A 17,506-nucleotide genomic window follows, 5' to 3' on the forward strand; every position below is an offset into this window, starting at 1 on the left:
ATACAGCAACCTAGACAAAACTTGTGATTTAAACTCCTCTTTCCAAACAAGCTAAAAACATTAAAAAATGTAAACATAGCAGGGAATTAAAACTGTGTGAATATTAGCTTTTAATATATTTCTAACAGACATCCTTCAAACTACTTTTTGCATATTACCGATATCTGAGAATGACTGTCAAATATGCTTAATATTCCACTCTTGATTTTAATTCAACAATCTAGTTTGTTTTTGTCTGAATGCTTGGTTTTCTTAAAAAACAAAACAACTATCCTCCAAATAAAATTATGCAGAATATTAAACTAAAATCAGAATACATACATGAATGAAGATTGCATTCACAAAAGAAAAAAAATGCATTACTATAAAATTACAAAGGTAAGTTACGAGATCAGAATGTTGTAATTTTTCAGCTAGTGTGCAAAAGAAACATCGGGTTAAAGTTCTGATTTCCTGTCTCATAACAGAATCTTGACTTTTTATATAAATTAGAAAGTAGTTGAGGTAATCCTAGGAAATAAAGGATTTTCTTTTGTGAATCCAACTCATTTCTGCATACGTAATCTTTGTTCCCTCCTCAATACGACACATTTTTACATGTTTAAAAATGACCAGAGTAAACGCCTCATTCGTTTTGTCCTCTTTTTGAAATAAATCTTAGCCTTGAAGCTTATCTCATGTACAGGTACAATAGGTCATATCTATACAGCAGCAAACCCCCCAAAATACCCAAAACTCAACTCTGAAGTCCTCCTGTATTTTTTTTTTCCTATAAAATAAAAACTTTTCCCCACTAAGAAATTATTAAAAAAAAGAAAAAAAAAAGAAAATCTCAAACATAATATACACACACACACACACACACACACACACACACACACACACACACACACACACACACACACACACACACACTTCATATAAATAATTGCTTAATGGGCTTTGATTTGAATTACACAGTTACTTAAAGATCCCTCACATGTACCAGATTTATCTTGCTATTTCTTCTAATATGTCAAAATCCAAATACTGCATGTATGAATGTAGAAAAAACCCTCTTTAGGAAAGAACTGCCATTAAAGAGCCATCAAATAATACAAAAGCTGAGAGATTGGAGAGCTCTGATTCTTTGAATCATTATTTGCGTTCTGAGATCTGAACTGAAAAAGTCCTCTTTCCCATCATCACCAGAAGTCTTTAGAACATTTGTGCACCTGGATAATTCAGAACATTTACTGGTTTAAAGCCCATTCTAAAAGACTTGAGTAGTTGGGTGGAACAAATAGATTCAAAACTACACCTTAATCAAATCCCTATTATGTCAGTACTCTAAACAATAATATTTCCTCAAATGGCCATTTGGGACTGGCTTTCCCTCAGAAATGAGTTTAAAACTTTTTTTTGCATAACTTGCAACTTGCATAACTTATTAAAATTTAAAGCAAGTTTGTTTAAGGGTGTGACTGCTCTGAATGATAGGTGGGTGGTGTCACAGCAGTTACATCTTTTGCAGTATAAGTGTCAACATGTCTCTGCAGCAAACTCCTGTAGGTTTATTTTCTTTGGCAAACGAGCAGATTGTGGCTTTAAGGAGAACAGGGAGGCAGAAAGTCCACCAGGTGATTCTGTCGTTCACTTTACACGGTTGAATTTCTTCCTGATCAACAGAAGAGGGCGATCAACTCCACAAGCTTTATAGGAGACTCTTGAGGAATGGTTTTCACTGGGCCACTCCCAGGTAAGACAAACAAGAGTTACTACCCTTTGAATTAACATTTAAAATGTGGGCAGAGAATCACACTTTAGTACACACGGAGAGCATGTAAAGGGAAAAAAATGCATTTCAGCTTTTAGCACAACAGCACTAACACAGTAAAGTACAGGACTTGTGGTGCATTTACATGCAGGATTGTTTTGTCCTTTCAGATTTTCAGAAATGTAATTTTCCTGATGGTATTAAAAAGTGACTATCCTGTAGACATTTCCTGTTTAAAAAACAAACAATAAAACCTGGAAGGAAAAAGAAATCTTTTCATTTGGTTATACACTGTTCCCGCTGAGGGAATTTAGAGTGAGGGGGTTTTTAGACTTTGGTGACATTTGTACTATGTTCCAGTGTCAGATCATCGTCATCGTCACTCAGGTCCAACCTCAGGTTATCCAGAGTCTGACGGATTGTCATGGTCTCCTTACGCCTGAGGGATACAGATGAAGCTTTATTAGTTTGCCATCAAAATTATGAGAGGGTACATAAACATATGTAAGGAGGTTAAAAAAACGAAATCTGCAAGGTGAGAAATCATGAAAGAAAATACAAGTGTCAAGTAGCTGTTATGCATTATGAGCTATCAACAGTCCATCTGCATGCATGCAGTACAGTTCATACTTGGTCTGCAGGTGTTGGTCAAGCAGCTGCTTCTGTAGGCGGCTGGTTGTCTCCCTCTCCTCAGCCAGCTCTCTCTGGGTGTGCCGGTACTGTGCCTCCTTCCTGCTTGCCTCCTCCTCGGCCTCATTCAGCTGGCGCTTCAGAGAGCGGATCCTCTGGGTCATCTGGAGAACAGATCACAGATTATCAGATCATCTGGTTAGTGTACACGACATAAAAACATTTGCCACTTTTGCACAGTTTGTTAATCCATTATGTGGGTCAATCAGTCAACAATTCACCATACAAATACGTCCCATTAGAAAAGGAAAAAGAGTGCGGGGGAAGTTTGTTTCTATGATTATCTTAAAAAAAAAAAATGTTCATAAAAGGAAATCAAATATACATCCAAATAGTGGGTGGATCCCAGAGAGCAAAAACTAGTTGAAGTTAACTTAAAATACAATATAAGGTTAGTAAAAATAAAGTAGTAGAAGGATGGAAATTACTGCTGATGATGATGATGATGATAATAATAATAATAATAATCGGTGATTTAAGAATTAGTAGTATTGAAGCTTTGGATATTTCAGCTAACGCACACTTTCCACTTGGGGGTGTCTGAGACAGAAATGCTGTTTTATAGGTTTGTACAAATGTGTGGCTGTATTACCAGGTCTTTCTGTTCAGTAGCTATCCGGTGCTCCTCCTCCATCTGATCACTCAGCTCGTTGATCTTCCTCTCCAGCTTACTGTTGGTGTTTGTCAGAGTTGCTTTGTTCCTGCGCAGAAACACACACTTGTAGTGTAACAGCAAAAAGCCATTTAACACGTGCAGGTACTCCTGCAAAGTCTGCAGGCTGTCCTCGGTCACAGAGAAGATCTTTAACTGACCTCTCCTCAACCCTCAGTGAGTTCTCCAGTTCCTTGACTCTGATCTCCGTCTTAGAGATGACATCCTCCTGTACTCTGTTGCTCCGCAGTTCCTCCACCTCCAGACGAAGCTGACGCAGCTACACAAACACACTTTATTAGTACTCAAAACACAGAAAAAAGTCTCCTTTTATTTACATTATTTTGTGTATAAAAATGTCTAAATACAAGGAAACCATGGCAGCTATAAGTGTTTCTTTTAGAAATGACACTAATAAGATCTGATTTGTCTTTTTGTCCACAAAGTGATGGCAAGTTTTTGTTTTATCTATGAAATGTTCTGCTTCATTTTCACAAAATGGCAAATGAGAATGGTGCACAGAAAAAGTAAATATATTCTATTGAAATGCATATAATATAATATAGGCTTCTGAATTTAAGGCCCAAACACTTATCACATGCATAAAAAGACTAGAAATAAGCCCACACAGATTACCTGTCTTTCCATTGACACTTTCTCAACTTCCAGCTGCTCGTTCAAATCTTTCTCCTGAATCAGCTTCAGCTGCAGCTGCTCGGTCTGGAGGTCAAAACACAAAAAGAGTGTCAGTAACCAATCAAATCAGTTCTATACGAATAGTTTTCAGTTGATACGCTTCCTGTTCCCAGCGCATCTACCTGATCGATGGCTCTCTTTTGCTTGGCGGCCCATCTCTGCTCGCTGTCATGCAGCTCCTCCAGATCGCTCTCTAGGTCGATTAGCTTCTCCTGAAAGTTTAAAAATAAGTAAACTTCTGATCTGAATCCCTCTCAAACAGCCTGTGAGGTCACTCTTTAAAATGTCTGACACTCGGGTTATTTTTGAAAACGGAACAGATTAAGCATCTTCAGAAATGGTGACGTGACGTATATACAGGATTATGGAATCACTGTAGCATGCTGATTGCTAAACGGGATTTGCATAATTAATACCCCATTAACCCCAAACTCTGATGGTTTGCATGAATGATTAACTCAAGTGGACATCTCTGTTTGACTCATTAGGTCATGCACACAAAGACACTTTGGATGTCACATGATCCAAATATGGTGAAATGTTCAGGAATTTGGTGATAGCAAAAACACAAGAAAGGACTAAAACCAACAATGGATGTAAACTTAACATGTGTGTGTAAAAGCCTGACATGCTGTATATAAAACACGCATATGGTAGTTTATCTGGAATCAGTTAGACAAACCAAATGTGTATTAATCTGCTGCTTTTCTTCATGTTGATTATTAACTACAATCACTACGATTAGCAGCTGTTTTTATTGAAGCTTTAAATGTGGGCACCACATGCAAAGTAAGGGTATTAGGGGAAAAATATCAAATTTCCCCTCACATTTCTTCCTCTTTCAGTGTTGAAAATAAAAATTTTTATGTGAACCAGTTTGACAGCTTGAAGAAAAGTGTGCTGCTGTTGAGCAGGTAATTAGCTTTCTACCCTTGAAATGATGAATGTTTATTGACTCATTCAGCAAATTAAGGTGAAGGGCAAGACATGATGATTAGATAAAGAGTCAATGAGGCTAATGTGGGCTGTCATCTGGCCCACACCGATAGCTGTCTATGACAGCGCCAATCTAAAAACAGCAACAGCAGGGGGTGACATTCTCTGAATATGAGTTGGGATTTTTTTTCCAAATCTGAAATTAGACAGAAACCTTCAGCTAAATGAGTTTCTGAAAACTAGAGTTGTGTAGGCCACATTTCTCTTGCAAGGATCCACAACATCCCGCCAAAGAGCATGGCACAGGCGAACGTTAATAAGGAGGCACAGTAGCAATGGCTAAAAGCTGTCGCCCCAAATTCAAGTCAATTTCCCTCCAATGACCAAATGTTTTGGACATGGATGGTAAATCAAAGCTGAAATCAAGATTATTCCTTTATGATGCTGAAGGCTGAATTTTTCAAACTTAAATTTGTGAGCATGACAATCCATGGCAGCTAGGTGGTCTCTATGGTTTTGCAGAGGTTGTGAATATCATCTTATACAAAAACCTAGAAATGTTTGTCTGACTGTTTCTTTGATCACATTCAATAAAGTATCTGGTGTAAAGATGCAGTGTAACCCTCTTGCCTCGCCTCAGACTATTTACTGTACCTGAGCCAGTTTGAGCTGTTTGGCCAGGTCGTCTCTGGTTTGGTTCGTGCTGTGCAGCTCCATGGTGAGGTCGTCCACAGTCCTTTCTGCCTGCTTACATTGCAGCTGAAGCCTCTCTCTCAGCTGAATCTCCTCCTCCAGCGAACGCTCTCTATCGAACAGCTTACCAGAGACCTACACGCACATACAGAAAACACACAGGTCGTGAGGCTGTGGGTACTCCAAAGGTTTCCACAGCTGTTATTCTCTATTAGGCCACTATGTCTCAAAGTACAGCTGAAGCTCAAACGCTACAACATACCTCTCCCTGCAGTTTGGTCACGAGGGTCTGCAGTTTCTGCACTTCCTGTTCCTTCTCCAGCAGGGACTCCTCCAGCTCGTCCAACCTCATCTGGGCATCCTCACGCAGCTTTTGCTGCAGGTTCATCTCTGCGTTAGCCTGAGTGGATGCTGCCATGGCCTCACCCAGCTGGAAATGGATATAAACTTATTACAGTTTAATACAGTTTGTATTTGTAGTAATAGAAAAAAAACACATTCTCGCTACAAACATTTCTTAAAGATCTAATTGGTTAACACATTTAAATGTTTTCGCTTTAATTTAAGAGTCCTTTTCCACATGGAGGCAGAAGAAAGATTTTACTGCTCTCATAGTGCTGGAGAAATGAAGAATAATATGCTTTGTACTGCTTTTTTAATTTGATTGAAAAATCTGATGGCAATTTCAACTCCATTTAAAAAGGAAAAGAAAATTAAAAGCCTTTTCTGCACATACTTTATGTTACTGTAAATGATGCTGCACCAGGGGGTGCAGTTTATGCTTTGGAATCACTGCTTTGGGTTGTCAGGTTTTTCAGTGATGACAATTTATGTGGTTCTTTTCAGAGAATTTCTAAATAAATCTAATTCTGAGGTGATGGCTGCTCATCGCCTCAGTGTCTACTATGTCCGTACCTCTGTCTCCAGCCTGAGGATGGTGTTGCTGAGGTCAGACAGCTTCTTGTCTTTGCTTTCTTTGTCACTCTCCACGTCTTCCAGCTGCCTCTCTGCCAGCCACAACTTCTCAGCCAGAGTCTGAGCATGTTGCGTCTGCTTGTCCAGATTTTCCTGAAAACAAAAAACATGCATAAAGTTCAGCTTCTTTGTAAAAGAGAAAATGTGTCTCTTACTGGTCTGAATGTGCAGTAATATAGATGATCTAGTCCCTCACTGACAAATAAAACCAAGCTGGATACTGGCTAAACTGGATTATCAGTGAATGTCATTAAGGATTCTTGGCATTCTGTGTGCTGTGTTATACTAAAGAGTAACACAGGGGTGTACCCCGAGTCCCCCTTCCCTGCTCTGTGACCATAGTTAGAGAAAGTTAAAAAAAAATTGGTTAAAAAAATACAAAGAAATTGTAAATGACATCTTTGGATATCTGGATGAGTGGGAATCACTTTAAAGATATGGTACACCCCATAATCCAGTTTCTTTTTATCTATCTAGATTATTTTGGTGCGAGTTCCTCCTCAGGTTTTAATGTGATCTTTTTAAAAAAAAATTATTTTAGCTGCTTCCGTCTAACTTTGCATACCTCAGCATCCTGGATCCGATTTTTGAGCGACTGCTCAAGGAAGTTGAAGGCATACTCCTGAGTGTTGGCCTCCACCATCACCTCTCTGGCTTGCTTCACCTCAATCTGCGTAGCACAACACAAGTGTCACCCATCCAAACATTTATACTACTACAAATCACTTCTATGCATCCTTTTATCTTTAAAAAAAAAAAAAAAGTCACACCTCCATCTCTCTGAACCGCTCCCCCACGGACTGATTCTCTCTCTCCATTTCTATCATCTGCTCCCTCAGCCGCTTCAGCTCATTGTTCAGCTGTGTGTTTGTTCTCAGCAGGTCCTCGTTGTTCACCAGCAGGCCGCGCATCTCAAACCTTCACAGACAGTTTAGACAAGAACAAATTGAAATAGACTTAATATACTTAAAAAAAAAAAAAAGAAAAGAAAAGAAAGAAATAACATGAGGCTAAAAGCTTAATTTTAAAGTCACAAGTACACGGCCCCCGGTTAGCTAACAGTGTGCTGACTTCGAGTACAACTACAGAAAAACCACACATGCCCGACCTGATCTGGTTCCTCTCCTTCTCCATCTCCACACTCTCTGCCTCCAGGAACTGGTTGCGCTGGAAGAGACAACACACCACATCAAAAATCTAGTTTTCTACAAACCGCCAGGAGCTAAATGTTCCTCACACAGTGGATTGTTTTGTGTCCTGTTTGGTGGTCTCCGATTCATTAATCTGATAAATCTGGTGAATCTGGTCCAAATCAGACTCATGCTGAACAGTAGTCAACAGATTTGTGACATCATGAAGAGAGGATTCATGGACTCCCACCTACTCCTCAAACCTTCTGTTTAAGAGGGGCAGCCAATCAGGAAAAAAGCCACTTAAGGGGGAAAGGAAGGGAGGGAAAGTGGCTTGCTTCAAACAGTGGATAAAGGGCTGCGCAAAGGGCCCATAACAGGATAAATAAAAGTTAAATGAGCCTAACTGGCACTCTTTGAGAGTTTTTTGGTCAGGTACCCATGCTATAAGTCTGCATTTCTCAGACATTTGTTTAATGTTAATTTGTTTTAATTTGAATCTATACTCCTTTTTTTTTTCCCAGGCGACTGAATCCACAAGAAGTGAAACGGGGCTTACTCTCTGTATGGTGTCCAGCTGTTTGGTCAGTTCTGCTATGTAGTCTTTTTTATTGGGTGCTCCCAGAGTGGAAGAGCGCATGCTGTAGTGTGTGGGCACCACCTGTAGCAAGAAAAATGTACAGAAACCCATTACAAAGTGTGGAAGTCAGAGTATGTGCTACACGTGTGTGTGTCAGTAAACATGTACCATGTTGTTGACCTCCGTCCTCCTCCTCAGAGTGTCGTAGGTAGAGAAACGGGGGCGGGGGGAAATGAGGGTCGGCGTCTGTATGCCCACCGGACTCGTGCTGCGACTGTTATAGGTGTACAGGTTCATCTCAGAGGTGGCAGGAGATAGTTTACCCTGAACATGGAGAAAAGAGGGGAGGTGAACAGAGGAGGGTCAGTAGCCTGCTGTGACTCCACATCCTGGTCAAAACATTAATTATGCAGAAACCAATGCAAACTATTTCCTGCAACAGTTTAAAAGAAACATTTGGTTTATTGGCACTCTTTAAAAGCTTTTTGCCAAGTACACATGCTGTGAATCTGCTGTATTTTAGGAAAGAAATGTAACTTTAGTACATTTCAAGACACTGTATAAATGAAGTGGTTTCAAAATTAAAGAGGGGTCAACTTACAAACCTTTTCAGACATTCGATAAGGGGGGTTGTACTCCAAAGAGGTGGCTTGGGAGTATGGACTGTTAAACACTCTGGGGGGGCTGTCAACGACACCCATCTGTAAAAAAAAAAAAAAAAAAAAGTCAAAAATGTAGAGACTTAAAGAAGACAAATAAAGCTCAAGGATCTCAGAGCAAAATGTGAATTCAGAAGTGCAGATACAGCCACGATTGCCTTCCTCACATCAACATAAAATGAACAAAGGTGGGCGTGTGCTGTAAAGCAGCTGCGTTTATTAGACGTGTGCAGCAATCCTGTTAAAATAACAAACGTGAAGACTGAAACAAGTTTTCTATACTGGTATTCACATTCATACCAGTAACAGATGCTACAAAAACATCCATTAATGCCACAGTACCTACAGTACTTTAACAGGATGGTAATATTCCAGGCTGTAAAATTACAAATCATTGTGTCCTTAATTATTATGCATACGATAAACAATGGTATCATTTCACATCAAAAAGAGAGGGTTAGCTTTGCATTGAGCCTCTCTTTTTGATATTTTTGCTTTTCGAGTCAGACAAACGAGGTGATTAGATTTGATTTGGTGCAGAGAGGACATGCAAGGCTGCCTTCATTGAATTCTGTGATAAACAGAACAGCCGGTATTAGACCTGTTTTTTGAGATTCATCCAGGACTGGGCACGTGTCAATGGCTGCAAAGGAAAAGATTTATTTTATTAATGCTACATAAAGGATCAAATATTAAAAATGGCAATACTGTGTGAACCTCACTCGCTTAAATGTGCACTTATTTAAATTTAAAGCAATTCAGTTTGAAACATTCAATGAGGAATCTTGACATGATCGGAATCTACTAACGGATTATAAAACTAGTTTTCTGTAAGATATTTGGATATAAATAATATGTAATAATGTAAATGTTACCTTTTTGAATTACTTTGGCTCTAAATGACTCAAACACCAAACTTTAAATGTTTTCTAGAAGTGCCTGTTTTCATTTTTCTCAGTGAAATGATCATGTCTGCTGTGAACTGGAATTAAGAATCTAAAAGCTGAGCTCTTCCAGGAGAGGGCACTGTTTAATAACTGATGCTTTTACTCTGGAAGTAAGGCGCCATCTAATTTTTCTAAAAGCGATCTTGAATCATACGCATATATACAGACAGAACACATGGTCTGAATCACCCACCCTGTCAGCCATAGTGTCCCAATCTCGTGAGGCCAAACACTCCAGGGACCCTTTGTAATGGTTCGCCCCAATCCGGGTGGTCTCCCATCGGGACATCCTGGGGCCATTCTCCCCGATTGATCCTCCGCCGCTTCCTTGACCATCTGCATCTCTGCCACTGAACCCGTTGGTCTTCAGATCGTTGTTGAGGTACAGCTGATATTTCGGGTTCTGGCTGATTATCGTTGCTTTGGGCGTGGAGGGTTCCTCCTCTGATGGGCTGTCCAGCTGCTTGTGTGAATCCAGTTCTGACTCCTGGAGGGACAGAAGGTGAAAAATGAGGAATGAAAAACCTAGATGAATCTGTCGGAGGGGGCGAAATCAGTCAGCATATAAACACGAATGCACCCAGTTAGAAAACATAAAGAACTGACGGATGAAGGATGAATTAACAGAGCATGTGATGGTGTTGTCACCAATTGACAGCAGAGAGAAAATAAATATATGGCATGGGAAGGTAAAATGACAGAGGAGATGGCAAAATGTATCATTCTGAAAGACACTATAGCAAACTGATTTGACTTCTGGGAAAAAATGTGCATAAATAGAAACAAACTTGGCTCACTGTATTAATTTTATGCAATTAACACCAAGATACTATCTTTTCTGCTATTTCATCCCGGTTCTAACTGACATTTCTTTAAAGGGAGACTTGTGGTTTTCTGAGCACTAGAGGGCAAAAAGAACACAGTGCTGATATATTATTATAATGTTCCCAAACAGCTTTAGGTTTTGAATCCTTTTTTTTTAAACTCTGCTTTGCCTCCACCAACTAAAGAAAGACTTCACTATGCTCAGCAGCTCATTGTGTGTTCCCTCTGTCTGCTGTTTGGTATCAAAGATGGAGTTTACTGTACTTAACAACATACAGCCTGAAACACAATTCTATCAAATAAATTGTTAATTACTACGTTATTATGTTGAAATTACTTTAAAGAACATACTTGTTCTTTGATTTCTATGGTTGGCGTTGGCTTAAACACTTGCCCAGGGGTTCATTTAGATTTACTGCTATTTACCTGAAAGCCTTCCCATTTCCAAATACACATGATCAAAAGCACCTAGCTAAAAGGAAAATTTGGGCAAAAGTGAAAATATGAATTCAAGAGAAGTGCAAGCAAACTGAATGTAAACATTTAATGGGTTTTAATAGGTTTTCATGCACAAAAAAGGAAGACAATTGAAGACAAAGTTTGTTAGATCCGTCAGTGAGTTTTAGGCCATTTTGATTAGTATGCTTAAAACGTTGCTGTTTTCATGCGTTCGAGTTCGTCATGCAGTTTGAGGATGCAGATTTTTTCATGCAAGAAATGCGTTTAAGTAAACCTGCAATGCCATGCAGTCATGCCATCTTCACGCAGTGTAGCTGCAGAGCTTTTTGTTCATGCAAGGACATCAAAACTGCCGGTCAGGAGTATATTTTTTGTTTCGGTCTCTTACCGATCCCATTCCAGAGTCAGCCACTGAGTCTCTACCAGTGTTTGTTTGGCTTCTGGACTCAGCACCGTCCCCTGGTGGAAAATTGATTCTTGATGTTATCTGAGTAGTTCTGGAACCTTTCTGAACTGGTCCAACTCCATTCTGAATGGTTTCCTTGAAGGGTGGAGTCACATTGATGCTGGGAATAGAACTTCCATCTTGACTGGCACTGATCGGTGTGGATGGACTTGACTTTGAAGATTCCAGAGCCTCCATCGAAGCCGACTTTTGGACTCGTTCAGCTCCCATAATAGGGCTCTGTGGAGAACCGGAAGGTGAGACCTGGTGATCCGGACCTGAGAACCTAGTAATCAGGTCTTTGATGCTGCCAGCTCGTTGCACTGAATTGCGAGTCAGGCCTACTGGTCTCTTATAACTGGCTCTCTTGGATTGCTGTGACTCTTCTTTGGTGGTAGTCTGCTGAGGACTAAGTGGTGATTGTACGGAAGACGACTCGGGTGTGTGCTGAAAGAGGTGAACACAATAACAGATCCCTAAAAAAACTGTTACAGAAGTGTCTGAACACCCAGTTGATGGTGGCTTAAATGACTGGCAATATAAATTTAACACAGGTTAGACCCTGTAAACCATCACTAGTTCAAGCGAGGGGTGTGGCTCTGACTGAGAACAAGTGGGCACTTGTTGCTTGACATGTAGGGCAATAAAGATAAATATAACCTGCTTGGATGATGTTTACTCGATTTATGGGTCCACATTTTACAAAATGAAAATTATGTTGTGTTAAATGGGGCTTGAAGCTACTGACTGTAACTATGAACTCAGTAGGAAAGTGTTTATCAAGGTCATATGTCAGGGGAACAGTAGACTCATTTTGTCATAGACTTGTATATAATCAGATTTATTCCCTTTTGCCCCCTGCCAGTCACTGGAAAGAATGCAGGTTTAAAGCATCATTTTTGAGACTTTAATGCTATGTTCATATAAGCAGCTGTAACAAAGTGTTACTTAGTCTAGAAAGTGGTTACAAGAAGTAGGAGAAAAACCCTCCAAAGAATGGTTAGCATCAAATGCATACCATCACTTTAAGTTTATTTTTAAAGCATTATTTTAATAATGTGTTTTTCTCTCTCTGGCCCATGTCTTTACAGTGCATCGATGTTGTTGACTGATGAAATGCATACATAATGACATGAATCCCAGCGTGTGTGAACGTATGTTTGTGTGTCAGTGTGTGTGTGCGTGTGTGGGAAAGTGTGTTCCTATCCTGACATAAATCCCTCTTGAGAAACTGCAACATCTGCTCGTTCATCTGAACAACAACAACAAAAAAAGCCCTACCCTACACCCCCACCTCATATCACAACATCTGACTTTCTCACACAGAAATGTAACGGTAGATAGGTAAATAAACAAAGGGACAGCAACAGGGACTTAAATTCAAAAATCTGCTCAGCTCTTGCTTTAAAAAAAAAAAAGAGAGAAGAACAGAAAATGTCAGGATTTTTCCTTTTATGCCAAAAAGCCACTTGAATAAATCCAACTTTAATTAACAATCATAACAAGAAGGATGGTGCCACTTAGAGAAATGAAGTGGCAAGCATCCAGGGGTTTAACTTTCAAGGTTCAAGGGTCCAAAGCACCGAGTGGCCTTAATCCAGGGACTCGCCTGCCCGCCTCCCCCGAGGACTGTGAGCTGAAGCTGCGGTGGGAGAGAAGCCCTGGCCTGAGAAGGAGGGAGGCTGGATGGGTGGGTGTCTGTCTAGGGTTTAGGATCACTGCTAATCACTGTGGTATTAAAATGTTTACAGGCCGTGGAGGGATTAGCTCTGAGCTGATGATTTTTAATGTTATTATTTTTGCCCTGTGAGGTGAACGTGCTCAGTGTGGACTTGCGGTGTGAGAAGACAGTGAATGCAGTGAATGTGAGAACGTGTATGCATTGCTGTGCTTGTGTCTTTATGTCCTGTATATAACATTACTATGGTGATGGCAATAATCCAGAGCACAACTTTTTATGAGCCCAATTGAGGGCATCACAGGACACATCTGTTCAATAAATACATTTGAATCTTTTAGATATACTCATAATTTACTTCCATGCTCCATATTAATTTTAAATGTTTAAAACTGTTGGGGTCGTTTTGCTAAGAATATATAGTGAGTTAAGAAAGTATTTGAATATAATTTCAGCATAAAATATAAAACACAGCAGAAGAAATCCCAAACGTGCGTAAACTGCAACTTAAAGTAGACCTTGTAATGCAAGTTCCAGTTTCACAGCTTTGGTTCACAGTTCATAATATTCTTTATCTCATACTGAGCTTTGATCAAGACCCTCAGTTCATCTGCTGTCTGAAACAAGCCGTTTTATTTGCAGTAGAAAAAAGGCTATTATATTTATTGCACATTGTGCGGAATACGTCTGTATATTTTTGGCAGATACTGAACAAATTTTAGGCATCAAAGGTTGTTTCCCAGGGGCATCAACCCATACGAGTGCTTAATGAGCTGGTCCCTCACAAAGGCACAATGCACTGCTTTTACTTTAGATTACCCAACCAAATCTATTTGGTTCATTTCAATATGGAAAACCATGAAGCTGCACACACATCCAGCTGTCCCTGGCACACTCTTTACCAGTGGACGGGTTTTCAGTCGGTTGTAACAGTGGGAAAAAAAATAAATTATTGCAGCTGAACCTGAGGTTTATTTGGGTCATAAATTTTTGTGATAAGCTGGCACCTACATGTAAAACCTACAGTATGTAAAATCAACACGGGAGCTGGAAGCTGAATTCTGCTCATGTTAGAAGACAGAGGAAAAACAAAGACAGGCAGACAGAGCTTCATTCAGGAAAACCACAAATTCCCTAAAGTCCCGGACACACACACACATACACACACATACACACGGGTCCTCCATTCCCTGTGGCCTCACTACAGTACAGACATATGGCGCAGAGCTGTGCACTATCTGACCCAGATATAAGGCAGCAATGCACTCTGGGAAATACAGTGAATACCTTGCCGATGAGGCTTGATGCAGCAGAAGTGATCGGGGCTTTTCTCCAGAATTCAAAGTTCAGCGGACACAGGAGCTTTTCTGCTCAAGTGTATCATCAAAAAGCAGGTGCTGTGCTTTTGTGACAATGAGAGACCCTGATTACAGTAGGAGGGCTTTTGTAGTTTATTTTCAGTAAGTGGATGACTTTGAATGGATAAACAGTTTCATTTATGTAGCACCAAATCACAATAGTAGTGCCCTTAAGGTGCTTTACATTGTAAGGTAAAGACCGTACAATAATGTAGAGAAAACCCCAGCAATCAAAGAGACCCTATGAGCAAGCACTTGGCGAGAGTGGGAAGGAAAAATCCCTTTTCACAGGAAGAAACCTCTTGTAAAACCAGGCTCAGGGAGGAGCAGCCATCTGTCGATGGCTCATAATAAATGGCTTCAGGTTAACACTGAATGGGTTCAAGTCCTCGAACCTACACTGATCAGCCACAACATTAAAACCATTGATCATCTCAATTCAGTGTTTTTTTGTTTTGGGGGGTTTTCTCTTTTTTTTTTTTTTATTTGGGGGGGGGGGGGGGGGGGGATCCGGATGTTTCTTTGGCATGTATCACCCAGATACTGCTGCAGACTAATAACTTCTTCTCCAGCAGGGCAATTCTCACACTGCAGGAAACACATGTGATGACCTGGGCTCCAAACTCATCAGATCCCGCTCCACTCATGGAGGGTACAATACAATCCACACAGATCCAAAGCATCCACTGGACTATTAGACAACACAGGACTCCTAAACGAGTCCTGTGTCTCTGCTCTGAAAGCATCACTTCTAGTTTGAAACATGCAATTTCAGTTAAATTTATTTTGGAAGCAAAGCTGAAACTACATGAGAAATTTCTCTGGGATCAATGTCTTAGACTGGAAACACAAAGGCAGGACATTATATAACAAGTGCTCCTCTGGCCTATTACATAATCTACTGTCTAAACTTGTGGGGTGGAATCCTTTAACTTTCTCCAAGGTGTTATAAGAAGAACAATCTAATCTGGGGCTGGAAATGTTTGTGAGAGTCTACATGGATTTGTGTGATAGACAGGCCTGTTTGCTCAGAGATCACACAGAGATTCAGCTTGTGGCCATCTGCACGCCAGACAATAGAACATACAACAACTATTCAAGTTAGAAACAATAAATTTGATCAACTGTAAGGACCAAACCTGCTTCATCCTTTAAGCCTAGAGCATTTCAAACACTTCATTATTTCTGCCGGCGCCTGACAGCTTCGAGGACGAGGACGGAGATGAAGATCAACAGTGACATCGAAAACTAGGGCAAAACAAGTGGTTTGGATGAAAAGAGAGAACACTTTAAAGCTTCTCTTCTACTTTGTGTTTGTGGTGCTTTTCTACCTTCTTCCATTTTCTTTACTGGATTCTTTTGCCCTTTTTAAGTTGTGTTTTTACGCTCTTTTTGTTTGGCTTTTACTTTTTGATTTCAGTGTTGTTTTCTAACAGCTTTGTAATGCATTTTAGTTTCTTTGGGTTGTTTAAACAGTATTCTATATTTTCATGGTTCTAGGTTCCATATTTAGTTGAAATCTTTGGATTGTCTTCTGTTTTCGTTTGATGATCTTTTAAGGCTTCATTTGGTTGTTTTCTAGGGTTTTAGATTTTTAAGGTTGTTTACTAATTTTTGTAGTTTTATTCGGGTATTTTTGTTTTTTAAGTTGGCCACTTTTGCTCTTTAGCTTCTTGTGGTCACCCCAAGCCATGGGTTACTGCTGATCCTGGGTTTTGATTGTTTCCCAGCATTTTGTGGATGTTGCGTAGCATTTTTTAGGTTGTTGAGTTTTGATTTCTTCAGGTTGTTTTGTAGTTTAAATAGTTTTCTAATTTTCTAACTGGTATTGGTAGTTTCTTTTTATAAGTAAAGCAGAATGTCATCTCTAGTTTCTGCTCTAACGCGTCTTCTCTTCTTCTTATTACAAATCTGCTTCATTTTTATGTAATACAGTTTTTTTGAGTGGCTTTGCTGGTTTTCTAACCTCTTTTACATTTTTGGCTTACAGTATATTGGTTGTTTCATCTTTATTGGTTGATTTTTTTTAATGTAAGTACTTTTCTTTGTTCTTTTATGGGTTATATCTTAATATGAAATTTTTCACTGTACTGTATATAATTCCACTTCTCACCTTTTTCAGCACAAATGTGACTTTTACCCTCAGTGTTTGTCAAGGCTCATAACTTTCCTCAATCCCCTCCACTTTCTCCAAAGCAAGTTAAGCATACAGAGAAAAAACAAGAACGTTAGAAGAAATAAGATAAATAAATAACCAATTAGTGGCTGCAGTGCTGTGTTGAACATGTACGTGTCTCGCAGAGAGCAAAACGTCAAGCCACGTTTGGCCCGAGGCAATCTGCTTAGCAATATGTTCCTCTGTTGTTGTTGTTGTTGTTGTTGTCCCTCCCCCCACACTCCTCCCATCTCCATGGCTGCAAATAAAAGAGATTAATCAACCAACCCTTCGCCCTGTCCTCAAGGCCTGCCTGTTTTTGCACTTTGTTTAGCCGACAATTATCCTTTCAACAGCAAGATTTGTTACAAACCAGGCTGGAATCTGGTCGAACTAATCCTGGATGTCTCTTTCTTTAACGTGGGAATAGCAAACAGGAGCTCAGACATATGATCGCCGGATTTATTTACATGTTTTGAATTTGTATTATTTAGCTGAATTCTACACTGTAGGGAAAATGTACTAAAAGCCAGCATGGAGGTAAAATGCAGAATAGATTTCAATGAGTAGACTTCAAAATAATGTTTGCATGGACAAAAAGTTATAATATAATGGAACCAAGGTATAGTATTGTATAGCAAATACAATCATTTCATCCTAGATTGAACTTCACAACATGTGTTTCCACAACATTTTCCCGCGAGGTTAAACTGCTGCAGAGCTTTTATCTGTTTCACACCCCAGATGCCCTCGACTGATGACTAATTGCACCTGTGTCCAGTTTTTACAGACTTTTTAGTTTTTATTTTGTAGTTTGTGTGTTTTTTATAATCACTCAGAGGGGTTTTCTCTCTTTGAGTGCAGTTTGATGG

The 17,506-nt window shown here is 39.7% G+C and overlaps 1 protein-coding gene across 1 annotated transcript in view; it reads right to left on the bottom strand.

The window, feature by feature from the left end:
* Positions 1–1,758: 1,758 nt before the first annotated feature.
* The window catches only part of LOC113026066 (uncharacterized), a 53,270-nt gene continuing 37,522 nt past the window's right edge, over positions 1,759–17,506 (bottom strand). Inside the window, exons 7-23 of the mRNA XM_080304496.1 lie at positions 11,387–11,890; positions 9,908–10,201; positions 8,714–8,809; positions 8,277–8,432; positions 8,088–8,189; positions 7,507–7,565; positions 7,169–7,316; positions 6,964–7,068; positions 6,339–6,491; positions 5,686–5,853; positions 5,385–5,558; positions 3,917–4,006; positions 3,735–3,818; positions 3,260–3,378; positions 3,039–3,147; positions 2,387–2,550; positions 1,759–2,195 (exon numbers count right to left, since the gene is read on the bottom strand). Coding sequence (XP_080160622.1) covers positions 2,084–2,195; positions 2,387–2,550; positions 3,039–3,147; positions 3,260–3,378; positions 3,735–3,818; positions 3,917–4,006; positions 5,385–5,558; positions 5,686–5,853; positions 6,339–6,491; positions 6,964–7,068; positions 7,169–7,316; positions 7,507–7,565; positions 8,088–8,189; positions 8,277–8,432; positions 8,714–8,809; positions 9,908–10,201; positions 11,387–11,890 — 2,637 coding nt within the window. The 3' untranslated portion in view covers positions 1,759–2,083. The remainder of the gene's footprint in view (positions 2,196–2,386; positions 2,551–3,038; positions 3,148–3,259; positions 3,379–3,734; positions 3,819–3,916; positions 4,007–5,384; positions 5,559–5,685; positions 5,854–6,338; positions 6,492–6,963; positions 7,069–7,168; positions 7,317–7,506; positions 7,566–8,087; positions 8,190–8,276; positions 8,433–8,713; positions 8,810–9,907; positions 10,202–11,386; positions 11,891–17,506) is intronic.

This window comes from Astatotilapia calliptera, chromosome 7 (assembly GCF_964374335.1).
Source record: "Astatotilapia calliptera chromosome 7, fAstCal68.1, whole genome shotgun sequence".
NCBI lineage: Eukaryota > Metazoa > Chordata > Actinopteri > Cichliformes > Cichlidae > Astatotilapia > Astatotilapia calliptera.